Source organism: Ranitomeya imitator, chromosome 7 (genome assembly GCF_032444005.1).
Source record: "Ranitomeya imitator isolate aRanImi1 chromosome 7, aRanImi1.pri, whole genome shotgun sequence".
Lineage (NCBI taxonomy): Eukaryota > Metazoa > Chordata > Amphibia > Anura > Dendrobatidae > Ranitomeya > Ranitomeya imitator.
Window position 1 is genome coordinate 139,269,149 of NC_091288.1, and position 20,146 is coordinate 139,289,294.

A 20,146-nucleotide genomic window follows, 5' to 3' on the forward strand; every position below is an offset into this window, starting at 1 on the left:
GGCACTGTCCCCATTGAGGTTCATAATCTAATTTCCATATGTCTTTGGAGCACGGGGGGAAACTGGAGGAAACACTCGCAAGATGTTGTCCTTGGCTGGATATGAACCCAGGACCCCAGCGCTGCAAAGCAACAGTGCTAACCACCGTGCTGCCCATACTATAAACATTTTTACTAAAGTTAAGGTACCGTCACACTAGACGATATCGCTAGCGATCCGTGACGTTGCAGCGTCCTCGCTAGCGATATCGTCCAGTGTGACAGGCAGCAGCGATCAGGCCCCTGCTGTGTTGTCGCTGGTCGGGGAAGAAAGTCCAGAACTTTATTTGGTCGCTGGACTCCCCGCAGACATCGCTGAATCGGCGTGTGTGACACCGATTCAGCGATGTCTTCACTGGTAACCAGGGTAAACATCGGGTAACTAAGCGCAGGGCCGCGCTTAGTAACCCGATGTTTACCCTGGTTACCATCCTAAAAGTAAAAAAAAACAAACAGTACATACTTACCTTCCGCTGTCTGTCCCCGGCGCTGTGCTCTGCACTCCTCCTGTACTGGCTGTGAGCGCCGGTCAGCCGGAAAGCAGAGCGGTGACGTCACCGCTCTGCTTTCCGGCCGCTGTGCTCACAGCCAATACAGGAGGAGTGCAGAGCACAGCGCTTGAGGACAGACAGCGGAAGGTAAGTATGTACTGTTTGTTTTTTTTTACTTTTAGGATGGTAACCAGGGTAAACATCGGGTTACTAAGCGCGGCCCTGCGCTTAGTTACCCGATGTTTACCGTGGTTACCGGCATCGTTGGTCGCTGGAGAGCTGTCTGTGTGACAGCTCTCCAGCGACCAGACAGCGACGCTGCAGCGATCCGGATCGTTGTCGGTATCGCTGCAGCGTCGCTAAGTGTGACGGTACCTTTATTCTTATAATTGTAAATTAAATGATTAATTCCAGAGTACATACAGACCAGCCAGGGTTAATCCCCACCTGATGGACTGCATTTTGTATTAGATACTATGGTCAAAATCAATAAACATGAAGCACGTCACCAAAGACAGATTTTGGAAACAAATTTTCCAGAATTGTGACACATTTAGCTTGATAAATTTTTCCCTACACATTCTGTGTATTCTCCAGTCACTCCCATTACCAAAACAGCACAATATTTTGTTGCTATTTTCCTATTTTGGTTTACAATACCCAGGCTAATCTGGTGACAGATACAAGAATAGAAATTCACTTGATTTCTGTTTCTTTATATAAGAAATGCTGAACTCTAAAGATATACATAGAAGAGAAATGGCGGTGAGATCCTTGGAGGTTCTTTGCGTTATGGAGCACCAATTTTGGGAGGACATTTACGAGAGTGGTAAGTTAACTCACATTTCACTTGGTTATTACTACATTTACATGAAAACTTACTTAAGCAGCATTCCCTTATTTTGTTCTTTAATAATGTACACCATATTGTTTAAAATGAGAATAATATGTATAATAATAGCATAGTAATATTAGTGGGGTACATTTTTCCTTAGTATTCTACTCAGTTACTCTTTTAACCTCTTCACACCATTGCCATTTTCCGTTTTTTGTTTTCGATTTTTCCTTCCCTTCTTCTCAGTGCCATAACATTTTTATTTTCCCATCAATATGGCCATGCGAGGGCTTGTTTTTTTTTGTGGGATGAGTTGAACTTTTGAATGAAACCATTGGTTTTTACCATATAGTGTACTAGAAAATGTGAAAAAAAATCCAAGTGAAGTGAAATTGCCAAAAAAAATAAAAAAATGCAATTCTGTAATTGTTTTTACCATGTTTAATATATGGTAAAACTGACCTGGCAATATGATTCCCCAGGTCAGTATGAGTATGCAGATACCAAACATATATAATTTATTATTTATTTAAGTGGTGAAAAAAAAAGTGAAATTTGTATGAAAAAATGTTTTTTGAGTTTGTTACCAATTTCCGAGACCCGTAGCGTTTTCATTTATTGGAATATGAAGCCGGGTGATGGATTATTTTTTGCACGCTGAGGTGACATTTCTATTGATACTATCTTAGGATAGATATAATGTTTTATTGCATTGTTGCAGCTGCAAAAAAAGTTATTCTGACGTTTCCATTTTTTTTCCTAATTATGCCATTTACCAATCTAATGAATTTACTATATATTTTGATAGATCGGACATTTCTGTACACAGCAATATCAAACGTGTGTATTTTTTTAAATTCTTTTATTTTCAATGGGGTAAAAATTTGAGCTTTTGTGGGTTTTTTTTCATATTTGTAAAACTTTTTTTTCTCACTTTTAACAGTATTTAATAGTCCCCTTAGGTAATTTGAAGCTGCAATCGTCCTATCGCATGTGCTATATACAGCCGGGCTTCAGTATTGTCGTGTGTAGCATAGATGACAATCTCCTATAAAAGTTGGTTACGAGTCAGTGTTCACAGGAGTATCGTAATCACAGACATGGGGGTCTTCTGCAGACCCCTGGCTGTCATAACTACACATCGGTGCCCCCGATCACGGAACAGGGGCGCGGATTGGTGGGATTTGTGACATACTTCTGGCTGGCCCATGTTATATCCGGATGTCAGAGATTGACAGCGGGATCTAACTGGTTAACAACTACCAGTGAAGCTCCAGTCCACCCGTTGCTGTAAAAGGCACATGCCAGCGGATATCGAATCAAAGTCAGTGACATATGACTTAAATATACATCACATGTCGTGAAGGGGTTAACCCTTTAGTGACCTTAATGACCAAGCCAATTTTTACAATTCTGAGCATTGTCACTTTATGAGGTAATAACTCTGGAACACTTCAACGGATCCCACTGATTTTGAGATTGTGTTTTCGTGACATATTGTATTTCATGATAGTGGTAAAAGTTCTTCAATATGACTTGCGTTCGTTTATGAAAAAAATTGAAATTTGGCAAAAAAAATTAAAATTTAGCAGTTTTCAAACTTTTATTTTTTGCCCTTAAATAAGAGCTCTATATCACACAAAATAGTTCATAAATAACATTTCCCACATGTCTACTTTACATTTTTTTTGCTAGGACGTTATAAGGGTTAAGAGTTGACCAGCAATTTCTCAACTATCCAACAAAATTTACAAAACCATTTTTTTAGAGACCACCTACATTTGAAGTTAGTTTGGGGGTCAATATGAAAGAAAATGCCCCAAAGTGACAGAATTCTAAAACTGCACCCCTCAAGGTGCGCAAAACTACATTCAAGAAGTTTATAAACCCTTTAGGTGCTTCACGAGAACTAAAGCAATGCGGAAGGAAAAAATGTACATTTTACTGTTTCACAAAAAATTTACTTTAGACCCAAACTTTATTATTTTCACAAGGATAACAAGAAAAATGGACCACAAAATTTGTTGTGCAATTTCTCCTGAGTACGCCAATAGCCCGTATGTGGGGGAAAGCCACTGTTTGGGCGCATAGCAGGGCTCAGAAGGGAGGGAGCACCGTTTGACTTTTTGAACCCAAAATTGGCTGGAATCAGTGGCGGGTGCCATGTCGCGTTTGGAGACCCCCTAATGTACCTAAACAGTGGAAACCACCCAATTCTAACTTCAACCCTAACACAGCCCTACCCCTGACCCTAATCCCAACCTTAACCACAACTCCAACTCCAACACCACCCTAACCCGTACACAACCGAAACTCCGCACCACAACCGGAACTCCGACACCACAACCAAAACCTCCACACCACAATCGTAACTCCAACATCACACCCGTAACCCCAGCACAACCCTAAACCTAGCTCCAACCCTAGCCCAACTCAAACCCTAGCCCAACCTAACCCTTAGCCCAACCCTAAGCCTAACTCTAATCCCAACCCTAGCCCCAACCCTAATCCTAGCTCTAACCCTAACCCTAATGGAAAAATGGAAATACATTAAAAAAAATTTTTTTTTATCCAACTAAGGGGGTAATAAAAGGGGTTTGATTTACTTTTGTAAATTTTGATCACTGTTATAGGGTCTATCAAAGTGATCAAAATAAACCAATAGGAGAAATCTCCTATTGTTGCTGGGGGCCAGCCGGCAGAACTCGGCGGGCGCACTACGCATGCTCTTGACATTTTCTTCCTGGAAAAAAATGCCAGGGGACAGAGCCAGAGGGACTGAGGACATTGGAGGTACAGGGGGCTTGGGGGAACCCATTTCTCTCTCCTCTGATATGCTAGATCATATCAAAAGAGAGAGAACTAAATGAGAAATCAGACTTTTTTGGGTTGCGGTTGCCGGTGATCGCAACACTGTTGACGGTAAAAACCAACCCAAATCAAGTAGCCAAGATCCCAGAGATTTTCAGAAGCTGGGAGGTGCTATAACCTTATTTCTCAGTGCCGTTAGAAATTGGCGCTGAGGAATAAGTACAATGCTTAAAAGGAGCATTGGCGCTCACTAAGGGGCTAATTCAATGGGGGCATTATAAAATGTAGTGGACAACCTCTTTAACCCCTTATGACAGAGCCAATTTGGTACTTAATGACCGAGCCAATTTTTACAATTCTGACCACTGTCACTTTATGAGGTTATAACTCTGGAACGCTTCAAGGGATCCTGCTGATTCTGAGATTGTTTTTTCGTGACATATTGTACTTCATGTGAGTGGTAACATTTCTTCGATATTACTTGCGATTATTTATGGAAAAAACGGAAATATGGCAAAAAAAATTTAAATTTTGCAATTTTCAAACTTTGTATTTTTAAGCCTTTAAATCAGAGAGATATGTCACGAAAAATAGTTAATAAATAACATTTCCCACATGTCTACTTTACATCAGCACAATTTTGGAAACAAAATTTTTTTGCTAGGGGGTTATAAGGGTTAAAAGTTGACCAGCAATTTCTCATTTTTGCAACACCATTTTTTTTTAGGGACCACATCACATTTGAAGTCATTTTGAGGGGTCTATATGATAGAAAATAACGAAGTGTGACAACATTCTAAAAACTACACCCCTCAAGGTTCTCAAAACCACATTCAAGAAGTTTATTAACCCTTTACGTGCTTCACAGGAACTGAAACAATGTGGAAGGAAAAAATGAACATTTAACTTTTTTTTGCAAACATCTTAATTCAGAACCATTTTTTTTATTTTCACATGTGTAAAAACAGAAATGTAACCACAAATTTTGTTATGCAATTTCTCCTGAATACGCCAATACCCCATATGTGGGGGTAAACCACTGTTTGGGCGCACCGCAGAGCTTGGAAGTGAAGGAGCGCCGTTTGACTTTTTCAATACAGAATTGGCTGGAATTGAGATCGGACGCCATGTCACGTTTAGAGAGCCCCTGATGTACCTAAACAGTGGAAACCCCCCACAAGTGACACCATTTTGTAAACTAGACCCCTTAAGGAACTTATCTAGATGTGTGGTGAGCACTTTGAACCCCCAAGTGCTTCACGGAAGTTTATAACGTAGAGCCGTGAAAATAAAAAAATCACATTTTTTCTACAAAAATGATCTTTTTGCCCCCAAATTTTTATTTTCACAAGGGTAACAGGAGAAATTAGACCACAAAAGTTGTTGTGCGATTTCTCCTGAGTACGTTGATACCCAATATATGGGGGTAAACCACTGTTTGGGCGCACCGCAGAGCTTGGAAGAGAAGGAGTGCCGTTTTACTTTTTCAATGTAGAATTGTCTGGAATTGAGATCGGACGCCATGTCGCGTTTGGAGAGCCCCTGATGTGCCTAAACAGTAGAAATCCCCCACAAGTGACCCCATTTTGGAAACTACACCCCCCATGGAACTTATCTAGATGTGTGGTGAGAACTTTGAATGCCCAAGTGCTTCACAGAAGTTTAGAATGCAGAGTCGTGAAAATACAAAATATTTTTTTTTCCCACAAAAAAGATTTTTTAGCCCCCAAGTTTTTATTTTCACAAGGGTAACAAGAGAAATTGGACGCCAAAAGTTGTTGTCCAATTTGTCCTGAGTATGCTGGTACCCCATATATGGGGGTAAACCACTGTTTGGGCGCACGGCAGAGCTCGGAAGGAAGGAGCGCCGTTTTGGAATGCAGACTTTGATAGAATGGTCTGCGGGCGTTATGTTGCGTTTGCAGAGCTGTTATGAATGGCAATTCAGTACTACAATGGACATAGCGGTCAGAGCACATACAGTGATCTGACAATAACCCAAAATCATAGAACGAGCTCTGAGAGGTGGGAACTCTGCAGACCGCAATCCCTAATCCTCTCCAAACAACACTAGAGGCAGCCGTGGATTGCGCCTAACTCTGCCTATGCAACTCGGCACAGCCTGAGAAACTAACTAGCCTGAAGATAGAAAATAAGCCTACCTTGCCTCAGAGAAATACCCCAAAGGAAAAGGCAGCCCCCCACATATAATGACTGTGAGTTAAGATGAAAAGACAAACGTAGAGATGAAATAGATTCAGCAAAGTGAGGCCCGACTTTCTTAACAGTTCGAGGATAGAAAAGGTAACTTTGCGGTCTACACAAAATCCTAAAGAAATCCACGCAAAGGGGGCAAAAAGACCCTCCGTACCGAACTAACGGCACGGAGGTACACCCTTTGCGTCCCAGAGCTTCCAGCAACAAAATAGACAAGCTGGACAGAAAAAATAGCAAACAAATAGCAAAGAAGAACTTAGTATGCAGAGCAGCAGGCCACAGGAATGATCCAGGGAAAAGCAAGTCCAACACTGGAACATTGACAGGAAGCCAGGATCAAAGCATTAGGTGGAGTTAAGTAGAGAAGCACCTAACGACCTCACCAGATCACCTGAGGGAGGAAACTCAGAAGCCGCAGTACCACTTCCCTCCACCAACAGAAGCTCACAGAGAGAATCAGCCGAAGTACCACTTGTGACCACAGGAGGGAGCTCTGCCACAGAATTCACAACAGTACCCCCCCTTGAGGAGGGGTCACCGAACCCTCACCAGAGCCCCCAGGCCGACCAGGATGAGCCACATGAAAGGCACGAACAAGATCGGGAGCATGGACATCAGAGGCAAATACCCAGGAATTATCTTCCTGAGCATAACCCTTCCATTTAACCAGATACTGGAGTTTCCGTCTAGAAACACGAGAATCCAAAATCTTCTCCACAATATACTCCAATTCCCCTTCCACCAAAACCGGGGCAGGAGGATCAACAGATGGAACCACAGGTGCCACGTATCTCCGCAACAATGACCTCTGGAATACGTTATGTATGGAAAAAGAATCTGGAAGGGTCAGACGAAAAGACACAGGATTAAGAACCTCAGAAATCCTATACGGACCAATGAAACGAGGTTTAAACTTAGGAGAGGAAACCTTCATAGGAATATGACGAGAAGATAACCAAACCAGATCCCCAACACGAAGTCGGGGACCCACACGGCGTCTGCGATTAGCGAAACGTTGAGCCTTCTCCTGGGACAAGGTCAAATTGTCCACTACATGAGTCCAAATCTGCTGCAACCTGTCCACCACAGTATCCACACCAGGACAGTCCGAAGACTCAACCTGTCCTGAAGAGAAACGAGGATGGAACCCAGAATTCCAGAAAAATGGCGAAACCAAGGTAGCTGAGCTGGCCCGATTATTAAGGGCGAACTCAGCCAAAGGCAAAAAGGACACCCAGTCATCCTGATCGGCAGAAACAAAGCATCTCAGATATGTTTCCAAGGTCTGATTGGTTCGTTCGGTCTGGCCATTAGTCTGAGGATGGAAAGCCGAGGAAAAAGACAAGTCAATGCCCTTCCTACCACAAAAGGCTCGCCAAAACCTTGAAACAAACTGGGAACCTCTGTCAGAAACGATATTCTCTGGAATGCCATGTAAACGAACCACATGCTGGAAGAACAAAGGCACCAAATCAGAGGAGGAAGGCAATTTAGACAAGGGTACCAGATGGACCATCTTAGAAAAGCGATCACAGACCACCCAAATGTCTGACATCTTTTGAGAAACGGGAAGATCAGAAATAAAATCCATAGAGATATGTGTCCAAGGCCTCTTCGGGACCGGCAAGGGCAAAAGCAACCCACTGGCACGAGAACAGCAGGGCTTAGCCCGAGCACAAATCCCACAGGACTGCACAAAAACACGCACATCCCGCGACAGAGACGGCCACCAAAAGGATCTAGCCACCAACTCTCTGGTACCAAAGATTCCAGGATGACCAGCCAACACCGAACAATGAACCTCAGAGATAACTCTACTCGTCCATTTATCAGGGACAAACAGTTTCTCCGCTAAACAACGATCAGGTTTATTAGCCTGAAATTTTTGCAGCACCCGCCGCAAATCAGGGGAGATGGCAGACACAATTACTCCTTCCTTGAGGATACCCGCCGGCTCAGACAAACCCGGAGAGTCGGGCACAAAACTCCTAGACAGAGCATCCGCCTTCACATTTTTAGAGCCCGGAAGGTACGAAATCACAAAGTCAAAACGGGCAAAAAACAGCGACCAACGAGCCTGTCTAGTATTCAACCGCTTAGCAGACTCAAGATAAGTCAAGTTCTTATGATCAGTCAATACCACCACGCGATGCTTAGCTCCTTCAAGCCAATGACGCCACTCCTCGAATGCCCACTTCATGGCCAGCAACTCTCGGTTGCCCACATCATAATTTCGCTCAGCAGGCAAAAACTTCCTGGAAAAAAAAAGCGCATGGTTTCATCACTGAGCAATCAGAACCTCTTTGCGACAAAACAGCCCCTGCTCCAATCTCAGAAGCATCAACCTCGACCTGGAACGGAAGAGAAACATCTGGTTGACACAACACAGGGGCAGAAGAAAAACGACGCTTCAAGTCTTGAAAAGCTTCCACAGCAGCAGAAGACCAATTGACCAAATCAGCACCCTTCTTGGTCAAATCGGTCAATGGTTTGGCAATACTAGAAAAATTGCAGATGAAGCGACGATAAAAATTAGCAAAGCCCAGGAACTTTTGCAGACTTTTCAGAGATGTCGGCTGAGTCCAATCATGGATGGCTTGGACCTTAACAGGATCCATCTCGATAGTAGAAGGGGAAAAGATGAACCCCAAAAATGAAACCTTCTGCACACCAAAAAGACACTTTGATCCCTTCACAAACAAAGAATTAGCACGCAGGACCTGAAAAACTGTTCTGACCTGCTTCACATGAGACTCCCAATCATCCGAGAAGATCAAAATGTCATCCAAGTACACAATCAGGAATTTATCCAGGTACTCTTGGAAGATGTCATGCATAAAGGACTGAAACACTGATGGAGCATTGGCAAGTCCGAATGGCATCACTAGATACTCAAAATGACCCTCGGGCGTATTAAATGCAGTTTTCCATTCATCTCGCCTGATTCGCACCAGATTATACGCACCACGAAGATCTATCTTGGTGAACCAACTAGCCCCCTTAATCCGAGCAAACAAATCAGATAACAATGGCAAGGGGTACTGAAATTTAACCGTGATCTTATTTAGAAGGCGGTAATCTATACAAGGTCTCAGCGAACCATCCTTCTTGGCTACAAAAAAGAACCCTGCTCCTAATGGTGACGATGACGGGCGAATATGCCCCTTCTCCAGGGATTCCTTCACATAACTGCGCATAGCGGCGTGCTCAGGCACGGATAAATTAAACAGTCGACCTTTTGGGAATTTACTACCAGGAATCAAATTGATAGCACAATCACAATCCCTATGCGGAGGTAGGGCATCGGACTTAGGCTCATCAAATACATCCCGGTAATCAGACAAGAACTCTGGAACCTCAGAAGGGGTGGATGACGAAATTGACAGAAATGGAACATCACCATGTACCCCCTGACAACCCCAGCTGGACACCGACATGGATTTCCAATCTAATACTGGATTATGGGCTTGTAGCCATGGCAACCCCAACACGACCACATCATGCAGATTATGCAACACCAGAAAGCGAATAACCTCCTGATGTGCAGGAGCCATGCACATGGTCAGCTGGGTCCAGTATTGAGGCTTATTCTTGGCCAAAGGCGTGGCATCAATTCCTCTCAATGGAATAGGACACTGCAAGGGCTCTAAGAGAAACCCACAACGCTTAGCATACTCCAAGTCCATCAAATTCAGGGCAGCGCCTGAATCCACAAATGCCATGACAGAATACGATGACAAAGAGCAGATCAAGGTAACGGACAGAAGAAATTTTGACTGTACCGTACCAATGGTGGCAGACCTAGCAAACCGCTTAGTGCGCTTAGGACAATCAGAGATAGCATGAGTGGAATCACCACAGTAGACGTCTGTGTTCTTGCCGTTTAACTCTGGTCAAAGTCCTATCGCACTGCATAGGCTCAGGTTTAAGCTCAGGTAATACCGCCAAATGGTGCACAGATTTACGCTCACGCAAGCGTCGACCGATCTGAATGGCCAAAGACATAGACTCATTCAAACCAGCAGGCATAGGAAATCCCACCATGACATCCTTAAGGGCTTCAGAGAGACCCTTTCTGAACATAGCTGCCAGTGCAGATTCATTCCATTGAGTGAGCACAGACCACTTTCTAAATTTCTGACAATATACCTCTATCTCATCCTGACCCTGACAAAGAGCCAGCAAATTTTTCTCTGCCTGATCCACTGAATTAGGTTCATCGTATAGCAATCCGAGCGCCAGGAAAAACGCATCGATATTACTCAATGCAGGATCTCCTGGCGCAAGAGAAAATGCCCAGTCCTGAGGGTCGCCGCGCAAAAAAGAAATAACAATCAAAACCTGTTGAACTGGATCACCAGAGGAGCGAGGTTTCAAGGCCAGATATAATTTACAATTATTTTTGAAACTCAGAAACTTAGTTCTATCTCCAAAAAACAAATCAGGAATAGGAATTCTTGGTTCCAACATAGCTTTCTGATCAATAGTGTCTTGAATCTTTTGTACTCTTGCCGAGAGCTGATCCACAAATGAAGACAGACTTCTAATGTCCATCGCTACACCTGTGTACTGAACCACCCAAATGTCTAGGGGAAAAAAAAGGCAAAACACAGTGCAAAGAAAAAAAAATGGTCTCAGAACTTCTTTTTTCCCTCTATTGAGAATCATTAGTACTTTGGGCTTCCTGTACTGTTATGAAAGGCAATTCAGTACTACAATGAACATAGCGGTCAGAGCACATGCAGTGATCTGACAATAACCCAAAATCATAGAACGAGCTCTGAGAGGTGGGAACTCTGCAGACCGCAATCCCTAATCCTCTCCAAACAACACTAGAGGCAGCCGTGGATTGCGCCTAACTCTGCCTATGCAACTCGGCACAGCCTGAGAAACTAACTAGCCTGAAGATAGAAAATAAGCCTACCTTGCCTCAGAGAAATACCCCAAAGGAAAAGGCAGCCCCCCACATATAATGACTGTGAGTTAAGATGAAAAGACAAACGTAGAGATGAAATAGATTCAGCAAAGTGAGGCCCGACTTTCTTAACAGATCGAGGATAGAAAAGGTAACTTTGCGGTCTACACAAAACCCTAAAGAAATCCACGCAAAGGGGGCAAAAAGACCCTCCGTACCGAACTAACGGCACGGAGGTACACCCTTTGCGTCCCAGAGCTTCCAGCAACAAAATAGACAAGCTGGACAGAAAAAATAGCAAACAAATAGCAAAGAAGAACTTAGTATGCAGAGCAGCAGGCCACAGGAATGATCCAGGGAAAAGCAAGTCCAACACTGGAACATTGACAGGAAGCCAGGATCAAAGCATTAGGTGGAGTTAAGTAGAGAAGCACCTAACGACCTCACCAGATCACCTGAGGGAGGAAACTCAGAAGCCGCAGTACCACTTCCCTCCACCAACAGAAGCTCACAGAGAGAATCAGCCGAAGTACCACTTGTGACCACAGGAGGGAGCTCTGCCACAGAATTCACAACACAGAGCCCCTGATGTACCTAACCAGTAGAAACCCTCCACAAGTGACCCCATTTTGGAAACTAGACCCCCCAAGGAACTTAGCTAGATGTGTGGTGAGAACTTTGAATGCCCAAGTGCTTCACAGAAGTTTAGAATGCAGAGTCGTGAAAATAAAAAATATTTTTTTTTCCACCAAAAATATATTGTAGCCCCCAAGTTTTTATTAACAGGAGAAATTGGACTCCAATAGTTGTTGTCCAATTTATCCTGAGTATGCTGGTACCCCATATGTGGGGGTAAACCACTGTTTGGGCGCACGGCAGAGCTCGGAAGGAAGGAGCGCCATTTTGGAATGCAGACTTTGATAGAATGGTCTGCGGGCGTTGTGTTGCGTTTGCAGAGCCCCTGATGTACCTAACCAGTAGAAACCCTCCACAAGTGACCCCATTTTGGAAACTAGACCCACCAAGGAACTTAGCTAGATGTGTGGTGAGAACTTTGAATGCCCAAGTGCTTCACAGAAGTTTAGAATGCAGAGTCGTGAAAATAAAAAATATTTTTTTTTCCACAAAAAATATATTGTAGCCCCCAAGTTTTTATTTTCACAAGGGTAAAAGGAGAAATTGGACCCCAGAAGATGTTGTCCAATTTATCCCGAGTACGCTGATGCCCCATATGTGGGGGTAACCCACTGTTTGGGCGCACGGCAGAGCTCAGAAGGGAGGGAGCACCATTTGACTTTTTGAGCGCAAAATTGGCTGTCGTGTTTGGAGACCCCCTGATGTACCTAAGCAGTGGAAACCCCCCAATTCTAGCTCCAACCCTAACCCCAACACACCCCTAACCCTAATCCCAACCCGATCCATAATCCTAATCACTAACCCTAACGATAATCACAACCCTTACCCCAAAACAACCCTAATGTCAACCCTAACCATAACCCTAATCAAAACCCTAAATCCAACACACCCCTAATCCTAATCTCAACCCTAACCTCAAACCTAACCCTAATCCCAATACACCCCTAATCACAATCCTAACCTTAACCCTAATCCAAAACCTAACCCTAATCCCAAGCGTAACCCTAATGCCAACCCTAACCCTAATCCAAACCCTAACCCTAATCCCAACTCTAACCCTAACTTTAACCCCAACCCTAGCCCTAACTTTAGCCCCAACCCTAACCCTAAGGCTACTTTCACACTTGCGTCGTTTGGCATCCGTCGCAATCCGTCGTTTTGGAAAATAAATGGATCCTGCAAATGTACCCGCAGGATGCGTTTTTTGCCCATAGACTTGTATTGCCGACGGATCGTGACGGATGGCCACACGTCGCATCCGTCGTGCACCGGATCAGTGTTTTGGCGGACCGTCAGCACAAAAAAACGTTCACTGTAACGTTTTTTGTACGTCGCATCCGCCATTTCTGACCGCGCATGCGTGGCCGTAACTCCGCCCCCTCCTCCCCAGGACATAGATTGGGCAGCGGATGCGTTGAAAAACTACATCCGCTGCCCACGTTGTGCACAATTTTCACAACGTGCATCGGTATGTTGGGCCGATGCATTGCGACGGCCCCGTACCGACGTAAGTGTGAAAGAAGCCTAACCCTAAATTTAGCCCCAACCCTAACCCTAAGTTTAGCCCCAACCCTAGCCCTAACCCTAGCCCTAACCCTAGCCCTAACACTATCCCTAACCCTAGCCCTAACCCTAGCCCTAACCCTAGCCCTAACCCTAGCCCTAACCCTAACCCTAGCCCTAACCCTATCCCTAACCCTAATTTTAGCCCCAACTGCTCTTCTCCTGCCGGCCGGCAGATGGAGACAGATGGCAGGCGCACTGCGCATGCGCCCGCCATTTTCTTTTCCCCGGCGGCCAGGAGGAGCAGCAGGAGGACCCTGGGACACCGGTGAGTATGATAGGGTCCCCGAATCCCCCTATTTCTCTGTCCTCTGATGTGCGATCACATCAGAGGACAGAGAATTACACTTTGCTTTTTTTTTTTTTTTTGCGGTCGCCGGTAAACAGTTAATTACCGGCGATCGCAAAACAGGGGTCGGTAAAACCGACCCCGATCATGCTCTTTGGGGTCTCGGCTACCCCCGGTAGCCGAGACCCCAAAGATTCTCCCGGGGCTGGCCGGCGGGCGCACTGCGCATGCGCCCGCCATTTTGAACATGGTGGCACCCATCGGGAGCCACGAGGAGCACCGGTGGAGACAGGTGAGTATCGGGGGGTGATCGGGGACCCCTTTTCTCTGTCCTCTGATGTGCGATCACCTCGGAGGACAGAGAAATTAAAAAGAAATAGCGTTTTTGGGGTTTTTTTCGATCGCCGGTAAACGGTTAATTACCGGCGATCGCAAATGCGGGGTCGGTAAAAAAAACCCCAGAATCATGTTCTCTGGGGTCTCGGCTACCCCCGACACCCGAGACCCCGGAGAAAATCCGACTCTGGGGGGCGCTATTTACTTTTTCCACAGCGCCGTTAATTAATGGCGCTGTGGTTTAAGTACCCTTAGCGGCCGCCGTTAAAAGGCGTATCGGCGGTCGCTAAGGGGTTAAAGCTTTACTGTGAAACGCTATAAATGTAAACATTGAATATATGCTCTTTAAGCGCTATTTAAAAAACGCCTTAGGCTGATGGCAGGACAGCTCAGTCAGAAAGCATGTCCTAGAACAATAAAAAAAAACTGACTGGCACATCCAAACAGAAAAGTGCAAGTGTGAACAGGTGCCAGCTAAGAGAGCCACTCTACATAACGAACAAATTTAACCCCTTTCTGACCTCAGATGGGATAGTACGTCCGAGGTCAGATCCCCTGTCAGATCACCGCCGGAGCCCGCATTAAAGCCGGGACTTGTCAACTGTTTTGAACAGCTGACATGTGCCCACAATAGCAGCGGGTGGAATCGCAATTCACCCGCCGCTATTAACTAGTTAAATGCTGCTGTCAAACGCTGACAGCGGCATTTAACTAGCGCTTCCGACCATCTGGCTGGAAATGCGATCATTGCTGACTCCCGTCACGTGATCGGGGGTCAGCGATGCGTCAGCATAGCAACCAGAGGTCTTGAGACCTCTATGGTTGTTGATGCCAAATTGCTATGAGCGCCACCCTGTGGTCGGCGCTCATAGCAAATCTGTAATTCTACTACATAGCTGCTACATAGCTTCGCTCCTATGTAGCAGAGGCTATTGAAACATGGCAAAAGTAAAAAAAAATGTTTTAAAAAATATGAAAAAATAAAAAAAATAAAAGTTTAAATCACCCTGCTTTCGCCCCATTCAAAATAAAACAATAAAAAAAAATCAAACATACACATATTTGATATCGCATTTAGAATCACCTGATCTATCAATAAAAGAAAGGATTAAACTGATCACTAAACTGCGTAGCGAGAAAAAAAATTGAAACGCAAGAATTACTTTTTTTGGTCGCCGCGACATTGCATTAAAATGCAATAACGGGTGATCAAAAGAACTTATCTGCACCGAAACAGTATAATTAAAAATGATAGCTCAGCACGTAAAAATAAGCCTTCACCCGATCCCAGATCACGAAAAATGGAGACGCTACAGGTAGGGTTGAGCAACTTTTGTTTTTATAGGATCGGGTCGGATTTTACGAAACCCGACTTTTTCAAAAGTCGGGTCGAGTGAAATCGGCCGATCCTATAGAAAAGTCGGGGTCGGGGTCGGCCGAAACACGAAACCCAATGCAGTGCATTGGGTTTCTAATGGTTCCCAGGGTCTGAAGGAGAGGAAACTCTCCTTCAGGCCCTGCGATCCATATTAATGTGTAAAATAAAGAATAAAAATAAAAAATATTGCTATAGTCACCCTCGGACGCGCCCTGGTTGTAACCGGGAGCCTTTCTTCCTAAGAATCAGCGCTTGTAGGACCTTTCGATGACGTCATGGCTTGTGATTGGTCGCGTGAGCGGTCACATGGGCGTCACGCGACCAATCAGAAGCCGTGACGTCATCGAAAGGTCCTTCAAGCGCTGATTCTTGGGAAGGAAGGCTGCGGGTTACAACCAGGGCGCGTCCGAGGGTGAGTATATACCTATTAGGAATATACTCACCCTCGGACGCGCCCTGGTTGTAACCCGCAGCCTTCCTTCCTAAGAATCAGCGCTTGAAGGACCTTTCGATGACGTCACGGCTTCTGATTGGTCGCGTGAGCGGTCACATGGGCATCACGCGACCAATCAGATGCCGTGACGTCATCGAAAGGTCCTTCAAGCGCTGATTCTTAGGAAGGAAGGCTCCCGGTTACAACCAGGGCGCGTCCGAGGGTGAGAATAGCAATATTTTTTATTTTTATTCTTTATTTTACACTTAAATCTGAATTCCGATACCAATTCCCGATATCTTAAACATATCGGGAATCGGTATCGGAATTCCGATTCCAGATTCAGAAGATCGCCACACAGGGGTCGGGTCGGGTTTCATGAAACCCGACTTTGCCAAAAGTCGGCGACTTCTGAAAAAGGCCGACCCGTTTCGCTCAACCCTAGCTACGGGTATTCGAAAATGGCTTAATTTTTAAATTTTTTTTTTTTTTAGCAAAGTTTGGAATTTTTTTCACCACTTAGATAAAAAAGAACCTAGACATGTTTGGTGTCTATGAACTCGTAATAAACTGGAGAATCATAAAGGCAGGTCAGTTTTAGCATGTAGTCAACCTAGCAAAAAAGCCAAGCAAAAACCAAGTGTGGGATTCCACTTATTTTGCAATTTCACCGCACTTGAAATTTTTTTCTTGTTTTCTAGTAAATGACATGCTAAAACCAATGATGTTACAGCTTGTCTCGCAAAAAATAAGCCCTCACATGGCCATATTGACAGAAAAATAAAAAAGTTATGGCTCTGGGAAGGAGGGGAGCGAAAAACGAAAATGAATAAATGAAAATACTCCGGGTCATGAAGGTTAAGCTGCACTTTGAAGCGCTATAATATAAACAATGAATATATGAAACTGGAACTGCATTACTGCTGTAGAAAACATGTTAAAAAATAAAGGTACTTAGCGCACAAATTGTCCAGTTTGTGTGAGCACAGCAGCCAGTGACAAGGCGTACCCCTTTGTTTGCACCCTAAACTTAACATGCTGCTTCTCCCAGGCTAAAAGCCTATAGTTATAACTATATTATATAATTATAGGCAGCTAGGATCAAGTTGTATTTAAAAAGTGCCGGTCATTTTTAATACTTACATTTACAGTGGCTTGTAAAAGTATTCACGCCCTCCCCTTGGCTTTTTTCTTATTTGGTTACATTACAACCTGTGTTTAAATATTTTTGTGATATGATTTGTGTGTGAATTTATCAAATAACTTATAATTAGCTTGTGCATACAGTACAGACCAAAAGTTTGGACACACCTTCTCATTTAAAGATTTTTCTGTATTTTCATGACTATGAAAATTGTACTTTCATAACGAAGGCATCAAAACTATGAATTAACACATGTGGAATTATATACTTAACAAAAAAGTGTGAAACAACTGAAATGATGTGTTATATTGAAGGTTCTTCAAAGTAGCCACCTTTTGCTTTGATGACTGCTTTGCACACTCTTGGCTTTCTCTTGATGAGCTTCAAGAGGTAGTCACCGGGAATGCTTTTCACTTCACAGGTGTGCCCTGTCAGGTTTAATAAGTGGGATTTCTTGCCTTATAAATGGGGTTGGGACCATCAGTTGTGTTGTGCAGTAGTCTGGTGGATACACAGCTGATAGTCCTACTGAATAGACTGTTAGAATTTTTGTTATGGCAAGAAAAAAGCAGCTAAGTAAAGAAAAACGACTGGCCATCATTACTTTAAGAAATGAAGGTCAGTCAGTCCGAAAAATTGGGAAAACTTTGAAAGTGTCCCCAAGTGCAGTTGCAAAAACCATCAAGCACTACAAAGAAACTGGCTCACATGAGGACCGCCCCAGGAAAGGAAGACCAAGAGTCACCTCTGCTTCTGAGGATAGGTTTATCCGAGTCACCAGCCTCAGAAATCGCAGGTTAACAGCAGCTCAGATTAGAGACCAGGTCAATGCCACACAGAGTTCTAGCAGCAGACACATCTCTACAACAACTGTTAAGAGGAGACTTTGTGCAGCAGGCCTTCCTGGTAAAATAGCTGCTAAGAAACCACTGCTAAGGACAGGCAACAAGCAGAAAAGACTTGTTTGGGCTCAAGAACACAAGGAATGGACATTAGACCAGTGGAAATCTGTGCTTTGGTCTGATGAGTCCAAATTTGAGATCTTTAGTTCCAACCACCGTGTCTTTGTGCAACGCAGAAAAGGTGAACGGATGGACTCTACATGCCTGGTTCCCACCGTGAAGCATGGAGGAGGAGGTGTGATGGTGTGGGGGTGCTTTGCTGGTGACACTGTTGGGGATTTATTCAAAATTGAAGGCATACTGAACCAGCATGGCTACCACAGCATCTTGCAGTGGCATGCTATTCCATCTGGCTTGCGTTTAGTTGGACCATCATTTATTTTTCAACAGGACAATGATCCCAAACACACCTCCAGGCTGTGACCAAGAAGGAGAGTGATGGGGTGCTACGTCAGATCACCTGGCCTCCACAGTCACCAGACTATGTACTACAAAGAAGGGTGCACTCTGGTTAATTTAAAGCCATATATAATATGAGGGGTGCAATGCCTAGTCCATATGAGTACGTAACCAAAAGAAGAAAAGATTGGACTAGAAAGGGCCTGCACAACCACATAAAGTGAAAAATCACAAATCTTTATTAACACCACAAAAAACATATAAAAACAATTAAAACCATGTAATATATACACGTCACACCCCATTCCTTTACAATACAACTGCCAAGTCACCTTATAAATACGGTATATCAAAAAAAAGAGCATGAAGCAATGATGTTATATACAGTTAGGGCCAGAAATATTTGAACAGTGACACAATTTTCGCGAGTTGGGCTCTGCATGCCACCACATTGGATTTGAAATGAAACCTCTACAACAGAATTCAAGTGCAGATTGTAACGTTTAATTTGAAGGGTTGAACAAAAATATCTGATAGAAAATGTAGGAATTGTACACATTTCTTTACAAACACTCCACATTTTAGGAGGTCAAAAGTAATTGGACAAATAAACATAACCCAAACAAAATATTTTTATTTTCAATATTTTGTTGCAAATCCTTTGGAGGCAATCACTGCCTTAAGTCTGGAACCCATGGACATCACCAAACGCTGGGTTTCCTCCTTCTTAATGCTTTGCCAGGCCTTTACAGCCGCAGCCTTCAGGTCTTGCTTGTTTGTGGGTCTTTCCGTCTTAAGTCTGGATTTGAGCAAGTGAAATGCATGCTCAATTGGGTTTAGATCTGGAGATTGACTTGGCCATTGCAGAATGTTCCACTTTTTGGCACTCATGAACTCCTGGGTAGCTTTGGCTGTATGCTTGGGGTCATTGTCCATCTGTACTATGAAGCGCCGTCCAATCAACTTTGCAGCATTTGGCTGAATCTGGGCTGAAAGTATATCCCGGTACACTTCAGAATTCATCCGGCTACTCTTGTCTGCTCTTATGTCATCAATAAACACAAGTGACCCAGTGCCATTGAAAGCCATGCATGCCCATGCCATCACGTTGCCTCCACCATGTTTTACAGAGGATGTGGTGTGCCTTGGATCATGTGCCGTTCCCTTTCTTCTCCAAACTTTTTTCTTCCCATCATTCTGGTACAGGTTGATCTTTGTCTCATCTGTCCATAGAATACTTTTCCAGAACTGAGCTGGCTTCTTGAGGTGTTTTTCTGCAAATTTAACTCTGGCCTGTCTATTTTTGTTATTGATGAATGGTTTGCATCTAGATGTGAACCCTTTGTATTTACTGTCATGGAGTTTTCTCTTTACTGTTGACTTAGAGACAGATACACCTACTTCACTGAGAGTGTTCTGGACTTCAGTTGATGTTGTGAACGGGTTCTTCTTCACCAAATTAAGTATGCGGCGATCATCCACCACTGTTGTCATCCGTGGACGCCCAGGCCTTTTTGAGTTCCCAAGCTCACCAGTCAATTCCTTTTTTCTCAGAATGTACCCAACTGTTGATTTTGCTACTCCAAGCATGTCTGCTATCTCTCTGATGGATTTTTTCTTTTTTTTCAGCCTCAGGATGTTCTGCTTCACCTCAATTGAGAGTTCCTTTGACCGCATGTTGTCTGCTCACAGCAACAGCTTCCAAATGCAAAACCACACACCTGGAATCCACCCCTGACCTTTTAACTACTTCATTGAT

At 44.0% G+C, this 20,146-nt stretch overlaps 1 protein-coding gene across 1 annotated transcript in view; it reads left to right on the forward strand.

The window, feature by feature from the left end:
* ANKAR (ankyrin and armadillo repeat containing) overlaps positions 1-20,146 on the forward strand; it is a 577,406-nt gene that overhangs the window by 204,749 nt on the left and 352,511 nt on the right. The window contains exon 11 of the mRNA XM_069733853.1: positions 1,254-1,358. Coding sequence (XP_069589954.1) covers positions 1,254-1,358 — 105 coding nt within the window. The remainder of the gene's footprint in view (positions 1-1,253; positions 1,359-20,146) is intronic.